Below are 19,138 nucleotides of genomic sequence, written 5' to 3'. Positions count from 1 at the left end.
ACGTAACTGAATGTAAAAACATCATCTATTGACTTTAATGTGTTGTTTTGCTTGTCCGACAGCGGCCCCGTGTCCTCAAACATCTGGTTAGACATAAAAAGAGCCAGCGGCAGCAGCGTAGGTAAAGAGTTCAGCACAGCAACGTGGAGCTTTTTCCGTATTTAATAAAAGGGGCTCTTAAGGGCAGAGGGAGTTTGGGCCCAGACACATGGTGGGACGCTGTCCTGGGCTTAAGAACTGGAGCTGGGCTTCATAAATGCCCGATGCCCCACAAGATGTTTAACCGTCAGTAGACAAAGTGAGGGGGGGGAAATATTTAACAAAAATGTTTATGGCAACTCTGTTATTCATTTGTACCTTTTCTGCTATAACCAGAATGAAAAGAATAGGAGTCAAATTGTTCTGATGATGAGTAAAAACTTACACAAAGCAAGATTTTATATCACTTTTTTATTTGTCATTTTTATGCCAATATTGCAAGTTTTTTTTCTGTTTTTTTCCTTCTTTTAAACGACATACAGATTTTGAGCATGATCTGGAGCTGCAATATGTACAAAAACAAACTAACGCATGTTATCAAAAAACCGTCCCCTTTGTTTTGACGTTATTGCTAAATGTTACAAACGGCACAGGTTTCTACCATCAGCAACCCTTTGAGCACTGAGTTTACTACCACAATGACACCTCTGCTTACCACTGACTAGAATAAAACACAGATACAGAGAGTGAAAGATAGGAAAGGACACGGACAAGAGGAGGAGTTGGGAGAGAGAGAGAGAGAGAGAGAGAAAGAGAGAGCGAGAGAGAGAAGGGTGATCGGATTGTAGCAAAGCTAAGCGTAAGGTTGTTAAAACAAAACAAGAGGGGAGAGGTGAGAAGACTCCAAATGTACATATATAAACATGAGTGAGGATGAAATGTGTGAGAGAAAAACAAAGGTTAGCACTCTGTAGTGCAAACAGCCAAAGAGTCTGTAGAAGTAAGGCTGAGTGCGACAGAGGAAGGGCTCCACACTCCGTTATAGATCTGTTTAAAGCTGCCTCTCACTCTGCCCTGTTTCGTTTAGCAGTGCTTGAAACCTACATTATAAAAGACATTTGGCATATTAGAGGATACATACATTGTTCAGAGCTCCGTATATAAAAACAAACACAAGAACAGCTGCTTTTGGAAGAGTAAAACGAATGCAACCAGACAGGAGAGAGACCAAGCGGTTACGATATCTTGTAAAACCGTTGCAGATGCTAATGAGACTGCTCTGTTGTTTTTTTCCTCTCTGACAGCGTTGTCGCCGGGTTAAGAGCGTAAGAAGGCATGTAACATTTTCTTTTCACCCCTTTTGACCCTTCATCCCCTCTGCGAGCGTTACCGGGTTACCCCGCATCCGTCCAGTCTCCTCAAAGGGAAAAATAAAGTGTAACCCAGCTCGGATTGTCAAGGCGACACATTAATTTTTTAGTTTTTTCACAAACATGCATCACCCCCTTTATTAGTTTGAGTAAATGTGACAAAGCTGCTCTGAGGAGATGAAGCGGGGGCCAGGGGTGTTTCGCCTAAAGAGAGGCAACTCAACATGTAAACACAAACCCAAAAATATCCAAGCTCAAGGCGGGAGGGGTGGGAGGAGGGCGGAGGGGAAGGGGGTGTGATGCTAATGCAGAGGCTATGTTCAAAAAAAACAAAAAGAACAAATCACTGAATTTAGAGCTAGTACACATAGAAAAACACTCGAGTTCAAAATCTACAGTTAAGATGCTGTGACCTCCATCCTGCGCAGTAAAGGGTTCAGATGGGCGTTTAAGTGTGAAGAAGCGCAGATACTCGCTTTGGATGCTACACTAACTGCTGCAGCACCGACTAATCAACGACTCCAGACAGAAAGTGGCCTCTAGAAAAACTAAGAACAAACAAAACACTCCCAGGCCGACCTAGGCAGCACGGGACATAATGCACTTTTCTTTCTTTTTGACATAAGACAAGGGGAGACTTTGTGCCAATAATTTAAAAAATATCAATATTACAATATAAAACATTTAACATTAATGACGGACAGGTGGGCACGGTGGCAAGACAGGAGCATAAGTTAATGGGCTGTGGTCAAATCCTTGTTTGTTCCTGTTCCGGTGTTTGGTTGGTAAGAAAATTTCAAAATGCTTTATAAAGCAGACATTCAAGGTAAAGTAGCAGTTGTTCTCTTTTCTAGGAAGCGTATTGCGTTTGAATGTTCACCCACAATCATCAGACATTTTGGATTCAGGTGGAAGACAAAAAACCCCATTGATTTGAAGTTGTTTTAGTTTTTGAGAGCAGATTTGAAACGGAGAGACTCCAACTCATTTATCCCAATGGCGACGACAACATTTCACGCACGCACGCACACACACACACACACACGCACACACAGTTACTTGCTGGCTGGTGAACTAGTGCTCAGGCTAACAACAATGACCTGTACAATATTGCTGTTATGTTTGGAAATGCACATCTTCAATAACACGTATGTAGAAGGCCTTTACGCGGTTGCCATGAACACAGACGAGTGCAACTACTTGAATACTTGAACAGTGAGTTTACAATGTGCACATACTCGTTTCTGAAAACAGAAGGGACCACAGGTAATTAGTTTGCTTTTGTGTGAGAGATGAAATGAGTTTACAGCGCTTGTGAGGCATTGTACCAAAAAGCGAAAAGGTGCCAGGCACCCAATGACAATAATAAGGAACAACAGGGGATTATTGTACTGAAGGCTGACAGATCCTTCACAAGGCTGCTCTGCTCTGCATGACAAGGCAGAGCGGCTCCACCTTGGAGCCGGGCGTCCGCTTGTTTCTGTGCTATGCACAGGTGAGTAAACAGCAGATAAGAGAATGGAGAACTGGTTTGTTTCCCTCATAATTTAAGTTATCAGTAAGGCCACATTAAATTGAAAAGTGTCCATGTTTCACTGGAGTTAAATGCCACCAGAGCGATGCAGGCGCAGACACACACACGCACACACACACACACACACACACACACACACACACACACACACACACACACACACACACACACACACACACACACACACACACACACACACACACACACACACACACACACACACACACACACACTGGAAGACACCTAGCTAGGTGCAGTTTGAGACGAGCTTCACTACGTTATCTGATACGTTAGCAGTGACCGATAGAGCGACAGGTACACGTCATAGATAGAACATACAGTTCTAAGGCTGTTTAAGTCCATGAATATGTGTATCACATTAGTTTGAAGATGACAAACGACTCTTTTTCGTAACCATGGAAGTCGAGTTTTTGATGTATTCTGCAATTGTTGCTATGGCTCCGTATGAGATGTACTGATGTGTATACTTTCCAAAGGAGACATAGCGCACATAGAGTATTGCAGGCAAGGCAGAGGCATTGCTTAAAGCTTTTCCTTTTAAAGACTTCATAAAAACCAATGATAAAAAATAGACCCTCTGAGGTTATTCCCCAATTAATAGTAATAAAAAAGCAACCTTCTCTCGTGTAAATAAAAAACCCAGACTTCAGATTTTTCCCCAACAGTATCACAACAAAAGGCTGAAAACCAGGAGTTTGCAGTAAGGTTGCAATAACATACAGGCTGGATTTTGGACCTCAAAGGGGGGAAACAAAGCCCAAGCTCAGAGGAAGAATAGAAACTATTTGGTAACAAAAGTGGACTATATGTTTAATACAAAAAGGTATGGAGAAAAATGTACCTTTACTAAAGCTTATACAAGATCCTTGGTCCATAAAAACTATGTTATCGTCACGTTTTATGCGTGTCCCTCGGCTTCCACGCACTTCCTCCAACAACAATACATCCATCCCCCCCTTTAGGAAAACACAAATTAATGCAAAACAACATAAAAACAAAAAGAATAATTATAAAACAAGTGGTGGCGGGGTTAAAGTGGAGAGGGCCAGCGCAAAAATAGATTTTTTTTGTACAAATTACTTTTTGTACACGGATGTACTGTTGTTGTGGTTTCCGTTTTCATGGCTGGTGCTCTGAGCCTGCAGGAAGTTCATTCATCCCGAACACCAGAACTGGATCGGCAGGTCCAGTAAGCACAGGAGGGTTGGGGGGGTGGGGTGGGGGGGTGGAGGAGCGCTTTCGCTTGTGAAGCGACTCCTTCAGATTCCCCCTGCGTTCGCTCCTTTTTTCCCCCCCATCAGATTTTCATTTTTTCAGTTTCAGCTTCTTTGTATCCAAAATTAATACGCAGCACTTCAGAGTGAGTCAGGTCTTGTTTATCATTTCCCATTGTCTTTATATACCTTCTGGTATATTTGCTCTCAAGGCATATTGTATTGAGTGGCCCCCTGTGTGCGTTAGGAGACCACAGCTGCAGCGGTGGAGGATGAGGATGTGACTCCGGCGTTGGAGGTGCTGTTGGGTCCGTAGACTCCGGGGCCCGGCTCCTGGCTGTTGTTGCTCAGCAGGCTGGAGTTCCCGGACCGCAGAATGGCGCCGGCGGCGCTGCAGTGTGGCCGCGGCCCGGGCTCCGGCGTGTAGGTGAAGGTCAGTGTGGTGGAGTAGATGATGCCATCGTTCCTCACCAGCGTGACTGGCACCTGGACGGGCTGCCGCACCCAGCGCCAGCCTTCGCGAAAGGCAGAGATGTCGGGCACCACGCACAGCATGCTTTCCGCACACCTGGAGTGTGATTAGTACAGAGAATAATAATGGTCACAATCATCATCAATAACGAACCTGGTTCTTAGACACCCTCCATCAAAATGAGATCACAGACACACCTGTACATGGTCTCAGCCTCCACATCACCGAACCACACCCGCAGATTGGGAGTGAAGTTCTGTCCCGTCAGCTCCAACATGGCGACGTCCCCGCCACCGTTCAGCTGCAGACAGAGAGGGAACCGTTGAGACCTGCAGTTGTTATTACTGTGAAAGGGGCTTTTACACAGTGCTGAGTTTGAAGGTATGAAGGTCTGAATATGTGTGGAAATCAGATATTTCACAATTTGATTCTTAATAATTTTACAATAACTCTCAGGGATGGCAGGAAACAAACTGGGTTCTGTCTGAGTACCTGTAAGCTCTCTACCACAGGCACGGGGGTGACAGGCGAGTGGACAGGGCCCATGCCCTCGTAGAATGTGTATTCGGCCTTGTCTGTGCTGATGATTGTCCAGGAGGCGCCGTCATTGATCATCTCCTTGTTTGGTTCCTTTGGGCATGGAGTGGCCTAGCATAGGACGAAGATGGGGAGAGATGAGAGCACCACCAACTTCCTCCAAAGGTGACCTCTCTACAGTGAAATCAATCTGACGTCACTCAGAGACTTAACAAGCATAAGGCACTGACTTGAAACTGGATGATCCTTTCTTGGGAAAGGCACAGGTACATGCGTTCTGTGTCCTTCAGGTAGAAGGCACACTTGTGGAGCTGGGAGACGGGGTCGTCGGCGTCCAGCAGCGCTGTTTGTTTGTCCACCTTTCGGATGATCTGAGGACAGACACGGACAGATTAGTCACCAGTACCTAGGAGGAGAGACATTTTCTGTGTTTAACCTTATTCTGTGTTTCATTACCAGCCGGGGCAGGGCCATGCCAGTGACGGAGCACACCAGCTTGACAGTTTGGCCGTAGTGGATGTAACCGTCTCTCACAGTGAACTCTTCGCCTTCAGACTCCTCATCATCCACTGCAAACAAGCGGCGCGGGACAGGAGAAGTTAGCAATAATGATGTACAGCTGATTTCCATACATCCAAACACACATTCAAACCATCACTCACTTCCTTTGTCTGTGATGCATCATCTGTGTAATTACTATAATACACAATGTGGTTGGCAGCAGAGACAAAGTGACAGGCTGCCGAACGACAACACGTCCCCACTGCACTCGTGCTCCGAAGCGTTCTAGTGTTGTTATGGTGACGGCTACGGCTGAATGAGACTTACACAGGTGGATGTAAAACGCGCCCCACTGCTGGGAGCTGGCGTGAAAGTTGCCGCCTTCCACATGCAAATAGCGCGTGCTGACGGTTTGGGAGCGCAGCCGGTTGAACAGTGCCACCTTGGTCCCCGACGCAATGCATACTGTGAACAACACAGGCAGACGATGGCAGGTTATGCAGCGAGCCGGCACACACCTGCTGCTCTCAGGTCAGCCTTCACACGGGTGGGCCACAACTGGGTTAACGAACACATGAAAGTAGACTGCCATCTAGTGGCTCAGAATCATTAGAAAACAAGGCAAACAAGAGTAACAATAAATACACAAAAGAGCCAATAATGAAATAACTTATAAATAATAATGAAATAATTAGTACTGTAAAACAAATAAGACATTTATTGACTCAAACGTATCAAGTATTTTCTATAAAACTAGTTCGTTTCATCAACGATGGTTGGTGAAGCCATTTTTAGAGTCTCTATAGCTTTTACTAGCAGTGAAATAAGACTTGCGCCACCACATTCTGCCCAGAATTTCAACGTTAAGTTGTTAAAAAACAAACAAAACACTGATCATCCATGCAGAAAGAAAGTCTGTGACTGGTTAGAAGGCCCAGCCCTGCTTTAAACATTTAGACGGGAATGTGTCTGCACTGCTGCCAGACTGTACTAGTCTGGATCTGAATTAGCTGTGGGGTATGGTAAGACTAAAACCATACCTGAGATACAATAACATATGTGGATTAGTCACAAAAATACTGAAAAGCAAAACAATCACGAAGGCACATGAGCACTCACGGTCTGCATTTTTGAGGGACTGCTTCTTTTTGGATGGCTTGGAGATGACTTTGATCCTCTTGCTGAGGAAGACGCCGATGTCTGCGCTGTTGCCGTAGAACATTTTGACAGACAGCATGAAGTGCTTTCTCTTGTCGGAGTCCGATATGTACAATGTTTTGGCTGTGCAATAATTCTGGGGAGAGAGTTGAATACGACAATGAGTGTTTCATTAAAGTTTACTTTGAATGACCTTTCAGCGTGAGGAGACGCAGATACTGACTTCCAACTTCAATGAGTGATCGACATTTCTCAGCAGAAGCGACTCTGCTCATTCACAGGCGCACGTCATAAATCACTTGTTTGAAGTGTTTTAATGAAGAGCAGACCAAAAGTTCAAGTTCAGGTTTGGCACCAAGCACCATTTCAGCAACGATCCTATTGTTTGTTTTTCCTTTGTAGCTTGATGGCAATCGGTGCAAATTTATGACAAACAGAGAAAAGCATACTGCTCAAGAAACTAATTAGTGAATCAGGCCTAAGTGAAGTGAATGGTGATTGTGTTTTACAGCCCTGCAGTCGGGAGTCGAAAAATAAACGCCTGCTGTATTTACATAAACACAGCTTAGATTTCTGGCCTAACTGAGGACTTCTAACATGTGTAGGAATGATGTTTGTCTACCCCGTCAACAGGAGAACTCTGTGTGTGTGTGTGTGTGTGTGTGTGTGTGTGTGTGTGTGTGTGTGTGTGTGTGTGCGCGTGCGCTACCTTTCCCTCTAAGTTGAGCTGCTGCATCTCTTGGTCGCTGTTGCCGATGCCGATGAAGGCACAAGGCTGCGACTCCTGCTCGGAGCAGCCGTCTCGCTCCATCTGCTCCTTTTTTTTCTTCCAGCCACTGCCCATCAGGTAAACACAGGGGGGAGGACAGAAGAACCTGCACACAGGGGCAAACATTAGGTTTCCGTGGGTTCAAGCGGCACGGAGACTTTGAAGGGCACCTTGTTCTTTTCTTGCAGTTGAACGTTAGCAGATGGTTGCGTAAAGGAGACGTGAACCATGTAGAATCATCCATCAACTGTATTAGTTTTGCTCCTGCAACTATTATTTTGGCCATTTACTGTATTAAGTAACACAGTATCACAAACAATATAGCCACATAAAAGATGCTCGTAAAATAATCAATCCTAAGCTTGTGTTTAGGTTTAGTTCACAGGCTCAGCAGGAATCCCACTTCCCTTCTCTGATAATTCCCCCAATCCTTGATTTCTTTGGAAGCTGAATCACTTTTCTGTCTTGAAGGACACCCCATAGTCTTTATTTCGCCCTGAGGAGCGACGCTTGACGAGAAATAAGCAGCGGTGCTTTGAGGTGCTCTTTGTACATATGTGGAAACCTCTTGGTGGTTGGAGCGGTTTGATGCTGCAGCGAATCGTAAGAGATCGGTCTTGTTCACGTTCTGCATCATCAACCATGGATCTGTAGATCTCAGGGACCAAACTTTGTATTTCAAAAGAACCATTGTTTCATGTCTCCAAAAATCTATTTCCACTCTGCGTCTTCAGCGGGAGGGACCACAACGGCGAAAGGGAACATGAGGAAAGCATGGCAGCAATTAAAAGAATTTATATTTGGCCACAGCTGCTGGAACTAGTAAACACTGGACAATAAGCTCCTGTGGCCAGCAGATGTCAGACCTGTACCAGGCCCGACAAAGCAAGGAGGAACTCACTGCTGGATGCACTTATATACAGAACACAACGCTTCCCTGCTGCTGTTCAGTCCAATTTAGCAAAAAACAGAATGATGAGTCCAGTAAGAAACTGACAAGAAACAAGCAATTTAAACAGGAAAAAAGCAACCTGTTTCATAATGACATGTTTTATCCTTGTACACCTTTGAGAAAAACAAAAAAAAAGACAAAAAAGCTACTTTAGATTTGCTGAAAAAATGAAACAGGCTTATCGGAGAAGCAGCAACGCTTCACATAAATCCATGTGCGTCAGTGTGGAACTGTGAGGCGACCTATTTCGCAACACCAGTGTCTGTCTCTGTGGGTGTTTGTCTACTTTCACCTCCTAAAAAAAGCTCAGGCAGCTTGAAAAGGGGAGACAGCGCATTTGCATTCTCCATGCGCCCACTTTCTTGGGCTCCCTCGTTATGATACAGAGGGAGTTTTAGAGGCGCAGCACACTCTCGACGCGAACGCCGCAGGATTTCGCAGGTCACTGATGTCAAAACACGCAGATGCACACTGGTGGAAACCTGACTGGCAAGTGTGACTACAACGCAGCAAAACTCCCTCCAGGACTTGCTTAGAAGTCTCGTTCTGACACTTGTGGTGCAGCTGGAAGATATATTGGTTACAGATATTGTGGCTTTATACGTGAATGCTCGAATGCGAGCCCAGCACTGGCATGTCATTGAGCAACGAAGAAAAACTAGCCACACTGGTACAGTAGCTGATCCTGTACAAGAGGAGTGTCTGAGTGACTCCTCTGCCTGCAATTTCCCTCTGTGTCACTAACTGGACAAGACGGCTGAAAAATTATGAGTGGAATTCATCCGGGCCTCAACCTCTCTGCTTCCATCCCTCTCTCCTGCTGTGCTGCAACTCTCTGAGGTGTCCTGAGTTGGCTCGCGACAGCCGATTTACCAAGAGATGTGGCCCGATGAGATCGCAAGCAGCGCTGCAGCTCGGGCCAAGAAAACTAACAGAGGACAGGGAGTTGCAAAATGAACAAGCGGCGCTGGTGGGAGGGGGAGGAAGAGGCTATAAAAAGAGCGAGAGGTAGAAAGGTGAGAGCTGAGCTACAGGAAGGCTTTGAGGGGAAAAAGGGTTCAAGTGAACAGAAGTGAGATTGAAACGTAGTGGTAGTAGTTTTGACAGAGAGCTATCACCCTGCACGATCTGTTAACCAACACCGACATATGCTAAATACGAGGTGGGCGACACATCTGCAGCTCGAGGGCAACACGTGGTGCAGTTCAAAGCAGGTGAGCAGCATGTCAGGGTAACCTGTGAACTCCAGAGAGCTGCACGTTGTATGTAAATGCTGGGACCTTTCCCTCGGAGCCTTTCACCATCGCTCCCCACGCGCTTTCCCTCGGCCTCTCTGCAGCACTCGTCTGAACGCGGCCTCAGACTGGAGGCTGCCACTTATTTCCTGCTCTGACCTCGGTTGATACAGAAAGCCAGAGGGGTCAAGATGCCTACGTTGCACAGAGGGAAACAAGAATGTGTATTTTTCCTTCAGTACTTATCCTGGGCTTATCCTGGTGACCTGTCCATAAATCCATGCACTGAAAGCTTCCACTTCTTAAAAAGGTAGACAAGCATCACAATGAATGCTAACTGATTAAGTCTTTCAGACAGACGATGGTGCATGAACGTGTTAAGCAATCTCCCAGGATTTTACTAATTTTAACCAGAGAATTGTAGCTGTTGCACTGGATATAAAGGATAGACATTCACATTTTCCTTCCATTATTTACCTGCTGTGAGGGAGAGCATCACTGCTGCAAACCAGTGAGTTGAGATGAACTAAACCGTTCAGTGAGGACCGAACCAAACATGGATCAGCTTCACTCAGGTTGTAGTCACTTAAATAATGATTCCAATCCATTCCAAATCAACCCACCTCGAGACTTAGCTTCAAGCCAATGTATTGGCTGTACACGGGAAGGTAATAAAATATGTACAAAGCAGTGAAACAACCGCCAACAAAAGACCCTGTGTACGAGGCTACACTCGGCAACCCATTAGCCTAGCTCGGCAAGACTGGAGGCTCAATTTATAGTCAACAGTTAAAAACACTCATTTGACACTGTGGTAAGTGAATGGAAAAAATGTTAATCTATCAAACACATATCCTAAAGACAGCAAATGTGCTGGAAAATAAACAGTAGAACTTCATTTTTAGGCTTTTTTATAGGCCTGAGGGTTACAGCGAAGGAGCAACTGCTTATGTCCACCTCACCTTTTTTCATTGCCGTAGGATTTCTGTGCAACTTTTGCGTGTAGGATCATGACGGTCTGGTCACCTCTCTCTTTCAGGTAATTCCTCATCGCTTCTCTGCAAGATAAAACGGGGGAGAGGAAGACAGAAGACAAGGTTCAGTGGCAGGTCATTTATGATGTGGCAGATTAGGGAAGTGATACTGGGTGAGCTTAACGCTGCTAAAGCTGAAGCACAGCCTGGGGGGGGTGAGGAGTTCCAAAGTTGCTTACAGTGACCTTTGGAAACCCTCGACCTGTGCTGTCTGCTTGACAGGAAGCAATGGTGTCCTCCAGCTGGGTCCGTTTGAGGAAGGAGTGGGCTGAAACATTAATAATGACCCCAATGGGAACGAAGAGGCAGGGGAAAAGAATCTGAGTCAGTGTTTTACACAATCTGACCAAAAGTTATTTTATTATTAGGGAGACCAGTAGAGGTTCCGCTGAAGCGCGAGGGTCAAAGTTCAGGCTTCGATGCGCACTTAACATGCATCCGATGCAGGGAGCTGTGCGCCGCCCCGCCTCGCCCCGCCTCGCCCCGCCCCGCCCCGGCCCGGCCGCACACATGCACAGATGTCAGTGACACCTGACACGGCAGGGTGCTCAGAGGGCTTCCCACTCAGCCACGCAATGCTGGGCCGCACGCTCGCCTTAGACACAGCCTTTGTTATTAAAAGCCAGGGGCCCCTCACAGTGGGAGTGGGAGGGGGCGCAGAGAAGCAGGCGGCTGACAGCGAGCGTGGTTCATCCATTTCATGACGCACGGGGGGGAAGCTTTTATTTCTCGCTGGACTGTGCGATGAGATGATTGCCTTTCTGAAATGTTGAGTCTCACTGCAGCTTAAAATTATACTGTGCTATTGATTCAGTGTTTTTCTAAATTGCCAGCAAATTACAGCTGAAACAGACGGAGGTGCGATCCTAGAATTCCAAACTTTTGAGGACATTTAAATGATCCAATGCAATCTGATACCATTTAAGTACCACATGGATCAAATTATATTAAGGCCAGGAAAGAGGCCAGCTCAAAAACAACCTCAGCCACGTTGGTTCTGTTCCGATTAAAACATCTTTGACCTCTAACGAGGATGTTCTTAACTGACTGTTTACGTTAGTACATGAGTGCTGGTCACACAAGAGGATGTGAGGTACCACACGTCCTGGGTCACCAGGCTGAGGACACTGGTGGCATGGAGCACATCTTAACCAACAGGCTCCCTCAGACAGTTTTCTACCAGACACTGCACGCAGTTGCAGATTCTTGCTGCTTTTCGTCTACTTACAGGACAGTAAATTGACTGTGATCCTTGTTTTGTTGGACACAACAACACAGACCTTTGCCTTCCTTCACTAAAAAGAGATCTTCAGCATTCCTGTTGTTGGATAGACCCCAATATTGAATAGAAATGGTCTAAAACCCTTTTTTCCTACTGTTCATTTTGTTCACAGTTTGAGTGACGTTATCCAGTGTCTCACACCACAGAAGCTGACGTGACATAATCCTACAGATTAGAAATATGCATGGAAACGCTCTCAAAACATGGCCACTTTTTCTTCAAACCCACTTCAACGCCACAGCCTCACACTGGTGTCGGGGAGATTACGTGCGACAACCTTGGCTTGTGGTTATCAGTCTCGCTGCTCAGCAGACCATTCCAGACGAGCTGAGCCGGAGAGACAGTACCCCAGACGTTTCCCTCACACATTCTGGCTTCGCCCTGTTTCAACCTCTGAGAAGATAAAATGCCCCACATGTGGCAACAATCTAATTCTACTGTATAACCTGCATATAAACACAAAGCCACTCGTGGTTGCAGCTTTACAAACTCAAACACTGTTCAAACCCACAAAACATGAAATTCTGGCGAGGCTTCCATGATGTAAGAACATACTCATATCATACCATCCCAACATCTAAGAAACATGAATGACCAGAATTAATCACAAAGGATAAAAAAAATTCCATCTGATGTAATGTTGCAGTCAAAGACACGTGGCATTTTAGGTTTCAATATCTGCAACCACAATAAAATCCTAGATGAGCTATGTGACAGTGGGGATTTTTTTTTTTAGTTTTAAGAGGCAGTGGGGAGGTTCAGGCTGAAGGCAGCACTTGAAAAGGATTAAAGGAGTATGCAAAAGAGGGGGAAACAATTACTAAACAGGAATTAATTGCGATGACACACCCATAAATTTGAGGGGAACCGCAGGGAGACCGGTGAAACTGAAGGGCACAGCAGTGGGTCTGAGTAATCGGCCGTCTCCTACACGAACCGAAACATAGGCCAACGCGCTCACTGGAGACTAGGTCTCCAGTGAGAGCTGAAGACAGGAAGGAGAAGTGAGAGAGACGGTGACCAGTGCACGGCTCAACTTCCTATGAATGCGTGTCAGGCTGATCTCAGACAAGCACAGAAAAATTAAAAGTGGTCAAATCAACAGTAAATATATCTGGAGGAGAAGAGAGAAACTGAAAACAAAGCAGTGCTCTATCTGGTAACATTTCATCAGCGACAGGAAGTCAGGGTGAGGGGCATTTTATTCTCAACTGAACCACACACACACACACACAGCGAGCGGCACAACGAGAAGCAACGTGTGTGCGCTACAAAAAAAACGCCATCTGCAAAGCTCGCAGACACTGCAACGCACGCAGCTTCACACGCAGGCGGTGGCTGCTCACCCGTCTGCTGTGCTCATTTGACAAGGGACAGACAAGACAGCCGAACTTTGGCTCGAGAAACATTAAGCGTTAAAATTAAACAGGCACCAGAACCAACAGAGAGAAGAGAGTAAGAAATAAAACAGTAAATGAATGAGAACACGGGAATTCAATAACGGTTACTACACGGACCCCTGCAGAGCCTGTTTGCCAGCATGCGTGTGCGTCCATGATAGACAGAGATAGAAGTAGCGGGAGCGGGTGGAGGTGGTGATGGGTGGGGGGTTGAGCCAGGCTACAGATGCCGCAGAGCAGACAGGCATCTGTCCCGTACATCTGCCACAACGTCTACAGCAGAGTGGGGCTGCCACGAGACCCCCCGTGAACACACACAGAGCGGAGTGGTGGGGGGGGGGGGGGCACTAGCACACACGTGCACTGTGAAGTAGCTCAATTAACATGATCAGACTGCAATTAGCGTGCGCCCTAGTGCACCACAAAGGCTACATTACACACATCTACGGTGCCAGGCTCAGGTTAAGGCATTCGCACTCGACTCGAGCTTCCTCAGCCTCCTTCAAAAACAACACATCATCCATTTTTAAGGTGACCTACACCTCCTGGCTTGATGTATGACCTCCACAAGGTCCTTGGGAGCCTTTGAAACGCTGGCAGGGAGCTGGCTGAACTAATCTGTACATGCTATTGTGGTACAACCCAGCCAATGACAGAAGAATCCTAATTGTGTAGGTTTTGGATACGCAATTGCTCATTATGCAGATTTTATGTGGGATGAAACCATCAAAACAACCAAACACTTATCGCAGACAATCTTGGATGCAAATTTAGGCTAAAGCCAGTCAGAATGATGCTTTTATTTTAGCCTCAATCTGAGAGCCAAACAACCAAAAGGCAGTTTCCATCTGAGGGGACACATTCTGCAGAGCAGGCCTCCCCTCTGTTGTTTCACAGAATAAACCCTCAGAGGGGCAGCAGCTTATCCTTGAGTGTATACGTCTGTGTGTGTGTGCGTGTGTGTGTGCGTGCGTGTCATGTATTGTATTTCCAGTTGAGTAGCCTTTCTGACAGGGCGGACCCTGAAGGACCTGGAGCTCTGGCTGCCCTAAAAAGCCCCTGCAGGACACTGCACTATTTTAGCTGCCTGTGTTGAGAATCATGGGGCCAGTGGTGGTCCAGGAAAGGGGGACAAGTGGGTGTGAGTGAAAACGCACACACGAGGACACTGAGGCAGATTTATAAATGCTAGCACAAAAAAACTCAAACACCACGACACACACGAGCACAAAGACAGACACACTGAAGGAGTCGGGCCATTGAGCTGCTGGGTAAAGAGTCTGTCCGTCATATTTCAGGCCATGAAACCATCAGACAAATGGAGAGGCCAGAACAAGTCAGCGGACTGGCAGCACATGAATAAAGAGGGGGACACATCAAAAGGTGCTGGGGCCCCGTTTCCCAAAACCATGCTCGGCTGTTCCAGGCAATATGCAACCCCTCATTTCTCCCGCTGTGCGCCACGCGCAGAGGACGAGGGCGCACACACACATACACACGCACGCACACAACAGAAAACCCAATAACCATTTCACTAACACACACAGGCTGTGACATCTATCAACACTGTGTTCACCCAAATGCTCCAAATGACTTGGAAGACACATTAGAGGAAGACAGTAATCAAATGGAGTAGCCTGAGCCAGGGTGGATCGCTGCCTTTCTGCTCCGTTTCCCCATAAGCAGGGCTCATTTCAACACAAACGTATTAAAGCAAGCCTCCCAGGACCCGGGAGTCAACCGCTAAGGAGATCTAATAACTAATAAACAATTAATAGCAGATCAGGTATGATGCAACATCCCCTGTGTCAACAGATAACAGCTGTCCAATGGAGAACCAGGCCAGGGTTATATTGTGAAATTACCCGTGATATTGTTTTGATGCTGAGTTGTTGTTGATACCACAAAACGGACAATCAATTAGCGATATGCATTTTTAAGCATCCTGATTCACAATGAATATCTGATTAGCTTCATGGAGACATGAAGAGATATGAACATTTGTGGTTTTAAACTTTAAAAGCTTAAAAGATGTTTACTTCTCACACACAACTATGACAATAAATGCACTCAAGGTGAAAAGTGTGTCGCCTGCACTTGTGTTTGCACACACTCACCTCGTCAGGCGCTGTGGCTGAGGGCGCTCCCCGAACTTCCTGCAGAGACACAGAGTGAGAAAAAAACATGAGTGGGACGGTTTATCAAACACAAATACACACAAGAGCAAACACTGCGTTACACAATGCTGCGCCCGCACGCGCGCACACACACATACAGCGCGCGTGGCCTTGGCTGTGTGTGGCGACGCCGCGCTCAGACTGCGGCAGGTGACAGTTTTCACGGGAGCCGACATGTTAAAGCAGGAGCGGGCGTTTTGTAATTGCCGTCGGCGGCGTGTCAAAACAAGTTGTACAGCGCAGAGGGAAAGCAGGAAGTCCTCCCTTCCATCCAGCAGTCACTCTGCTGTAACACAGAAGAATAACCTGCAGCTCAGACATCAAACACATGAACCAAAACCCAACAGTGAGGTGACCCAACAGTGTCAGGTCTTTACAAGCCACAGCTCTAACGCGCTGCAAGCTGACGGTGACACAGACCACATTGTGTGACTACACAGCACTACACTCGTACGTGCACAACAATATGAAACGTCAGGCTTCAAGCGTCATAACTTGTCGTAGAATTTCCCTCATGGTGCGTAACAGTGGAGGGTAAAACCTGCAGCAGCAGGGATGTTACAGCGACGCGTTATCTTTAAAAAGATATTTAAAGAGATGACAGACGAGCGGCGGTGTAACGGATCAATACATGTAACAGGTGATTAACGAGGCGTTAGTAGGAGCGCAGCTGCTCTGTCAATGAGCTAACGCCATGTCCACCGGGCCCATACCATGCTGGACACACAGGAAATGCAGTTCAAGCATCTGCCAAGTATTTAAATCACCCTGCTTGACAGTCACGGTGTCTGCTGTGCAGCGGGCTGCGAAGCTGCTCCGAGGCCCCACTCGCTTCGGGAGCCCAGGAAAGGCTGTGGGTGATTTACAGAGGCCGCGCCGGGAGGATGACACACGCTCGTGTTACTTTTCCAGCGTTACGATGCGTTCAAGATGTTTCGTTCGCTCGTTTTCAAGGTCGCTGCCATTTTAGCCTCGCGCCGACTCTGCTGCTCGGACAACTTCTCTCTCTCTCTCTCTCTCTCTCTCTCTCTCTCTCTCTCTCTCTCTCTCTCTCGCTCTCTCTCTCTCTCGCTCTCTCTCTCTCTCTCTCTCTCTCTCTCTCTCTCTCTCTCTCTCTCTCTCTCTCTCTCTCTCTCTCTCTCTCTCTCGCTCTCTCTCTCTCTCTCTCTCTCACACTCACACACTCACACTCACACACACACACACACACGGACGGACGGACGGACGGAAAGGCGGTGCAGTGCAAATGAGAAACCCCGCTGAACCAAACGCTGAGTCACACCTGAGAAATCTTAGTCATACACTTTCATTGCAAAGACATCCCTGTACAGAGAAGGCCGCGCTCACTGATGTGTACGTCACGTCATTCCCCTCAGAGGTAAGAGAGAAACTTCATCTCCAGAAATGGACTGCAAAAGAGAAAGCACTGGGGCTGAATGTGGGAGATGAACAACTGGATGCTTTTTAGGATCAATACTGCAAATAGGAACACAAGGTTCCTTTAATCTGCATTTTCAAATAAACTATAGCTCCATAAAGCTTTTAAATGTGTGTAGGATAACAAATCTCCCTTTAACTTCTGCAAACTTCATCTGGGGCAACTGGGGTTCGCTACATCTGGGGATGTTCTGAACTGTCAAAGATTATTGGACATATGGATTTAGGACACACTCCCAAGCACCGTTTCGTTTCTTCAGCAGACACTGTGATTATTTAATTACAGCAGATTATGCTGTTTTTCGGCACATGGAAGCATCACTAAAGGACAGTTGCGTGCACTTGTGGCTACAACAGAGACAAAGTGTGAGTCAAATGATTTTTTTTTTGCATAGGATGTGGTATCCTTGCATGCTGATAAATGTGTCAATACATTTCATGTCATCAATTAACACAGGTGGTGTTTGACCCAGTTGGTGAGGGGCTTTTGGAACATTGGTGGGTAAAAAAGAAAAAAAAACAGCGAACGGGCAGCGGCTGCTCAGGAGGCAGAGCAGTCACACCGATCGTAGGATCGGTGCTTTGATTACTGGCTCCACTTGACTGCCGTCGCTGTGTGAAGAGCGCCATGTAAGTGCAGACTACTGCAGTTTACCAACCGAGGGATGAAAATAGAAGCAAGCGAGAGAGAAAAGAGCCAAAGCGCAGGAGAACACGAGAAAACTGCAAGCGTGATTGGTTCAAGATCCAGAAGGAGGGAGTGGAAGTGGAATAATTATAAAGGAGGGCAATCAATACGGTTCCCACAGTGAAACACTGATGCCTCCGCTGCCTAATGGATTCCAGGCAGCTCTGTTCGCCTCCTCCACGGTGAACAGCAAAAGATGGAGGACAGGATACTGTAGAAAAGTGCAAATTAAGAATAAAAGGAAGACGAGAGGTAGCAAAGAGTGAGTAAAGATGGAGAATAAGATCTGAAACGAAGGGCAACGTTAGAGAGGGAATTATAGGGAAATAAAAAGAAGGTGGAGCAGGGCAGGGCTCCTTTGGGTACTAGTTATAGCATGCACACGCTAAAATCTCTGTCCCTAATCTCGTCACCATCTTCACGTGCTCTTAAAAAAAAGGTTACATAAAAATGCTGTGGCCAGTGAGACCAGCTCTGCTGTGAGGCAGCATGTGTAGAGAGAGATGTAGGCGGTTAGTGTCGGAGATGGATCTGCAAGTTCTGCGAAAAACCACCGTCCATAAGCTCATTTTAACGCAGTCACTCAACACACAAACACAAACACAAAAACAGGACCAAACACAGGAAACCACAAAAGGTAGAGTTGCAAAGGCAAAAGAAAGGCAAGCTGATGGTTGCATCTGCACTTTTTTTTAGGTTGGCTCGATGATCGTGGCGAAGTTCACGAAAGTTCAAGTTCAGAGTTTTGCCAGACCAGCAAAAACTGTTAAAAAAACAGAGTCCACATGTTGGGCTGCAAAAAGAAACTCTTCATTAACAGATGTGGGTTTATGCTTTTCATATTTAGTACTACTCCACCAGGCACCTTTTTTATCTTATATCACTTTGCATAAAACAGTGAGGGCTCTGCCTCTGCAGAACTAGCAGTTATTATCGGTACGTGGCCACAAAAACACTGATCTCATATTTTTTTTCTCTGCAGACGACGGAGCGCGATGCGTGCGGCAGTAGGTGACACAGACAGGCTCTGTGCTGGGCCAGGGGTCAATAGAGGAAATGGACTGTTGTCTGACTCGCTCTCTTTCCGCTATGACTACTCTCCCTTCCCTGCTTCCTTCCTCCTCCTCCTCCTCCTCTTCACCGATTCTGCTGGACACAGTGCACGTGAGTGTCTGCATCCAGACGGTAGTGAGAGTTCAAGCCACTGAGACACTTCCGTCCAATCATATATCCCTAAAGGTTGTGGAATGCAGTTTTAGCAGAGAATATTTCTATGGCAGCATGACTGTCTCCAAAAAGCATAAGGGCAAAGCATTTAAGCAGATGTAAACATCATCATTCGTCAGTTTAACTGTAATTCTCAGTTAGGGAGGACATG

General features: G+C 46.4%; 1 protein-coding gene across 1 annotated transcript in view; it reads right to left on the bottom strand.

Moving 5' to 3' along the window:
* Positions 1–431: 431 nt before the first annotated feature.
* rbpjb (recombination signal binding protein for immunoglobulin kappa J region b) overlaps positions 432–19,138 on the bottom strand; it is a 33,999-nt gene continuing 15,292 nt past the window's right edge. Inside the window, exons 2-11 of the mRNA XM_029168293.3 lie at positions 15,576–15,614; positions 10,705–10,800; positions 7,496–7,661; positions 6,748–6,922; positions 5,956–6,093; positions 5,584–5,696; positions 5,358–5,498; positions 5,083–5,238; positions 4,788–4,891; positions 432–4,686 (exon numbers count right to left, since the gene is read on the bottom strand). Coding sequence (XP_029024126.1) covers positions 4,362–4,686; positions 4,788–4,891; positions 5,083–5,238; positions 5,358–5,498; positions 5,584–5,696; positions 5,956–6,093; positions 6,748–6,922; positions 7,496–7,661; positions 10,705–10,800; positions 15,576–15,614 — 1,453 coding nt within the window. The 3' untranslated portion in view covers positions 432–4,361. The remainder of the gene's footprint in view (positions 4,687–4,787; positions 4,892–5,082; positions 5,239–5,357; positions 5,499–5,583; positions 5,697–5,955; positions 6,094–6,747; positions 6,923–7,495; positions 7,662–10,704; positions 10,801–15,575; positions 15,615–19,138) is intronic.

The sequence above is a fragment of the Betta splendens genome, chromosome 2, assembly GCF_900634795.4.
Source record: "Betta splendens chromosome 2, fBetSpl5.4, whole genome shotgun sequence".
NCBI lineage: Eukaryota > Metazoa > Chordata > Actinopteri > Anabantiformes > Osphronemidae > Betta > Betta splendens.
This window is presented reverse-complemented; position numbering and strand designations above follow the sequence as displayed.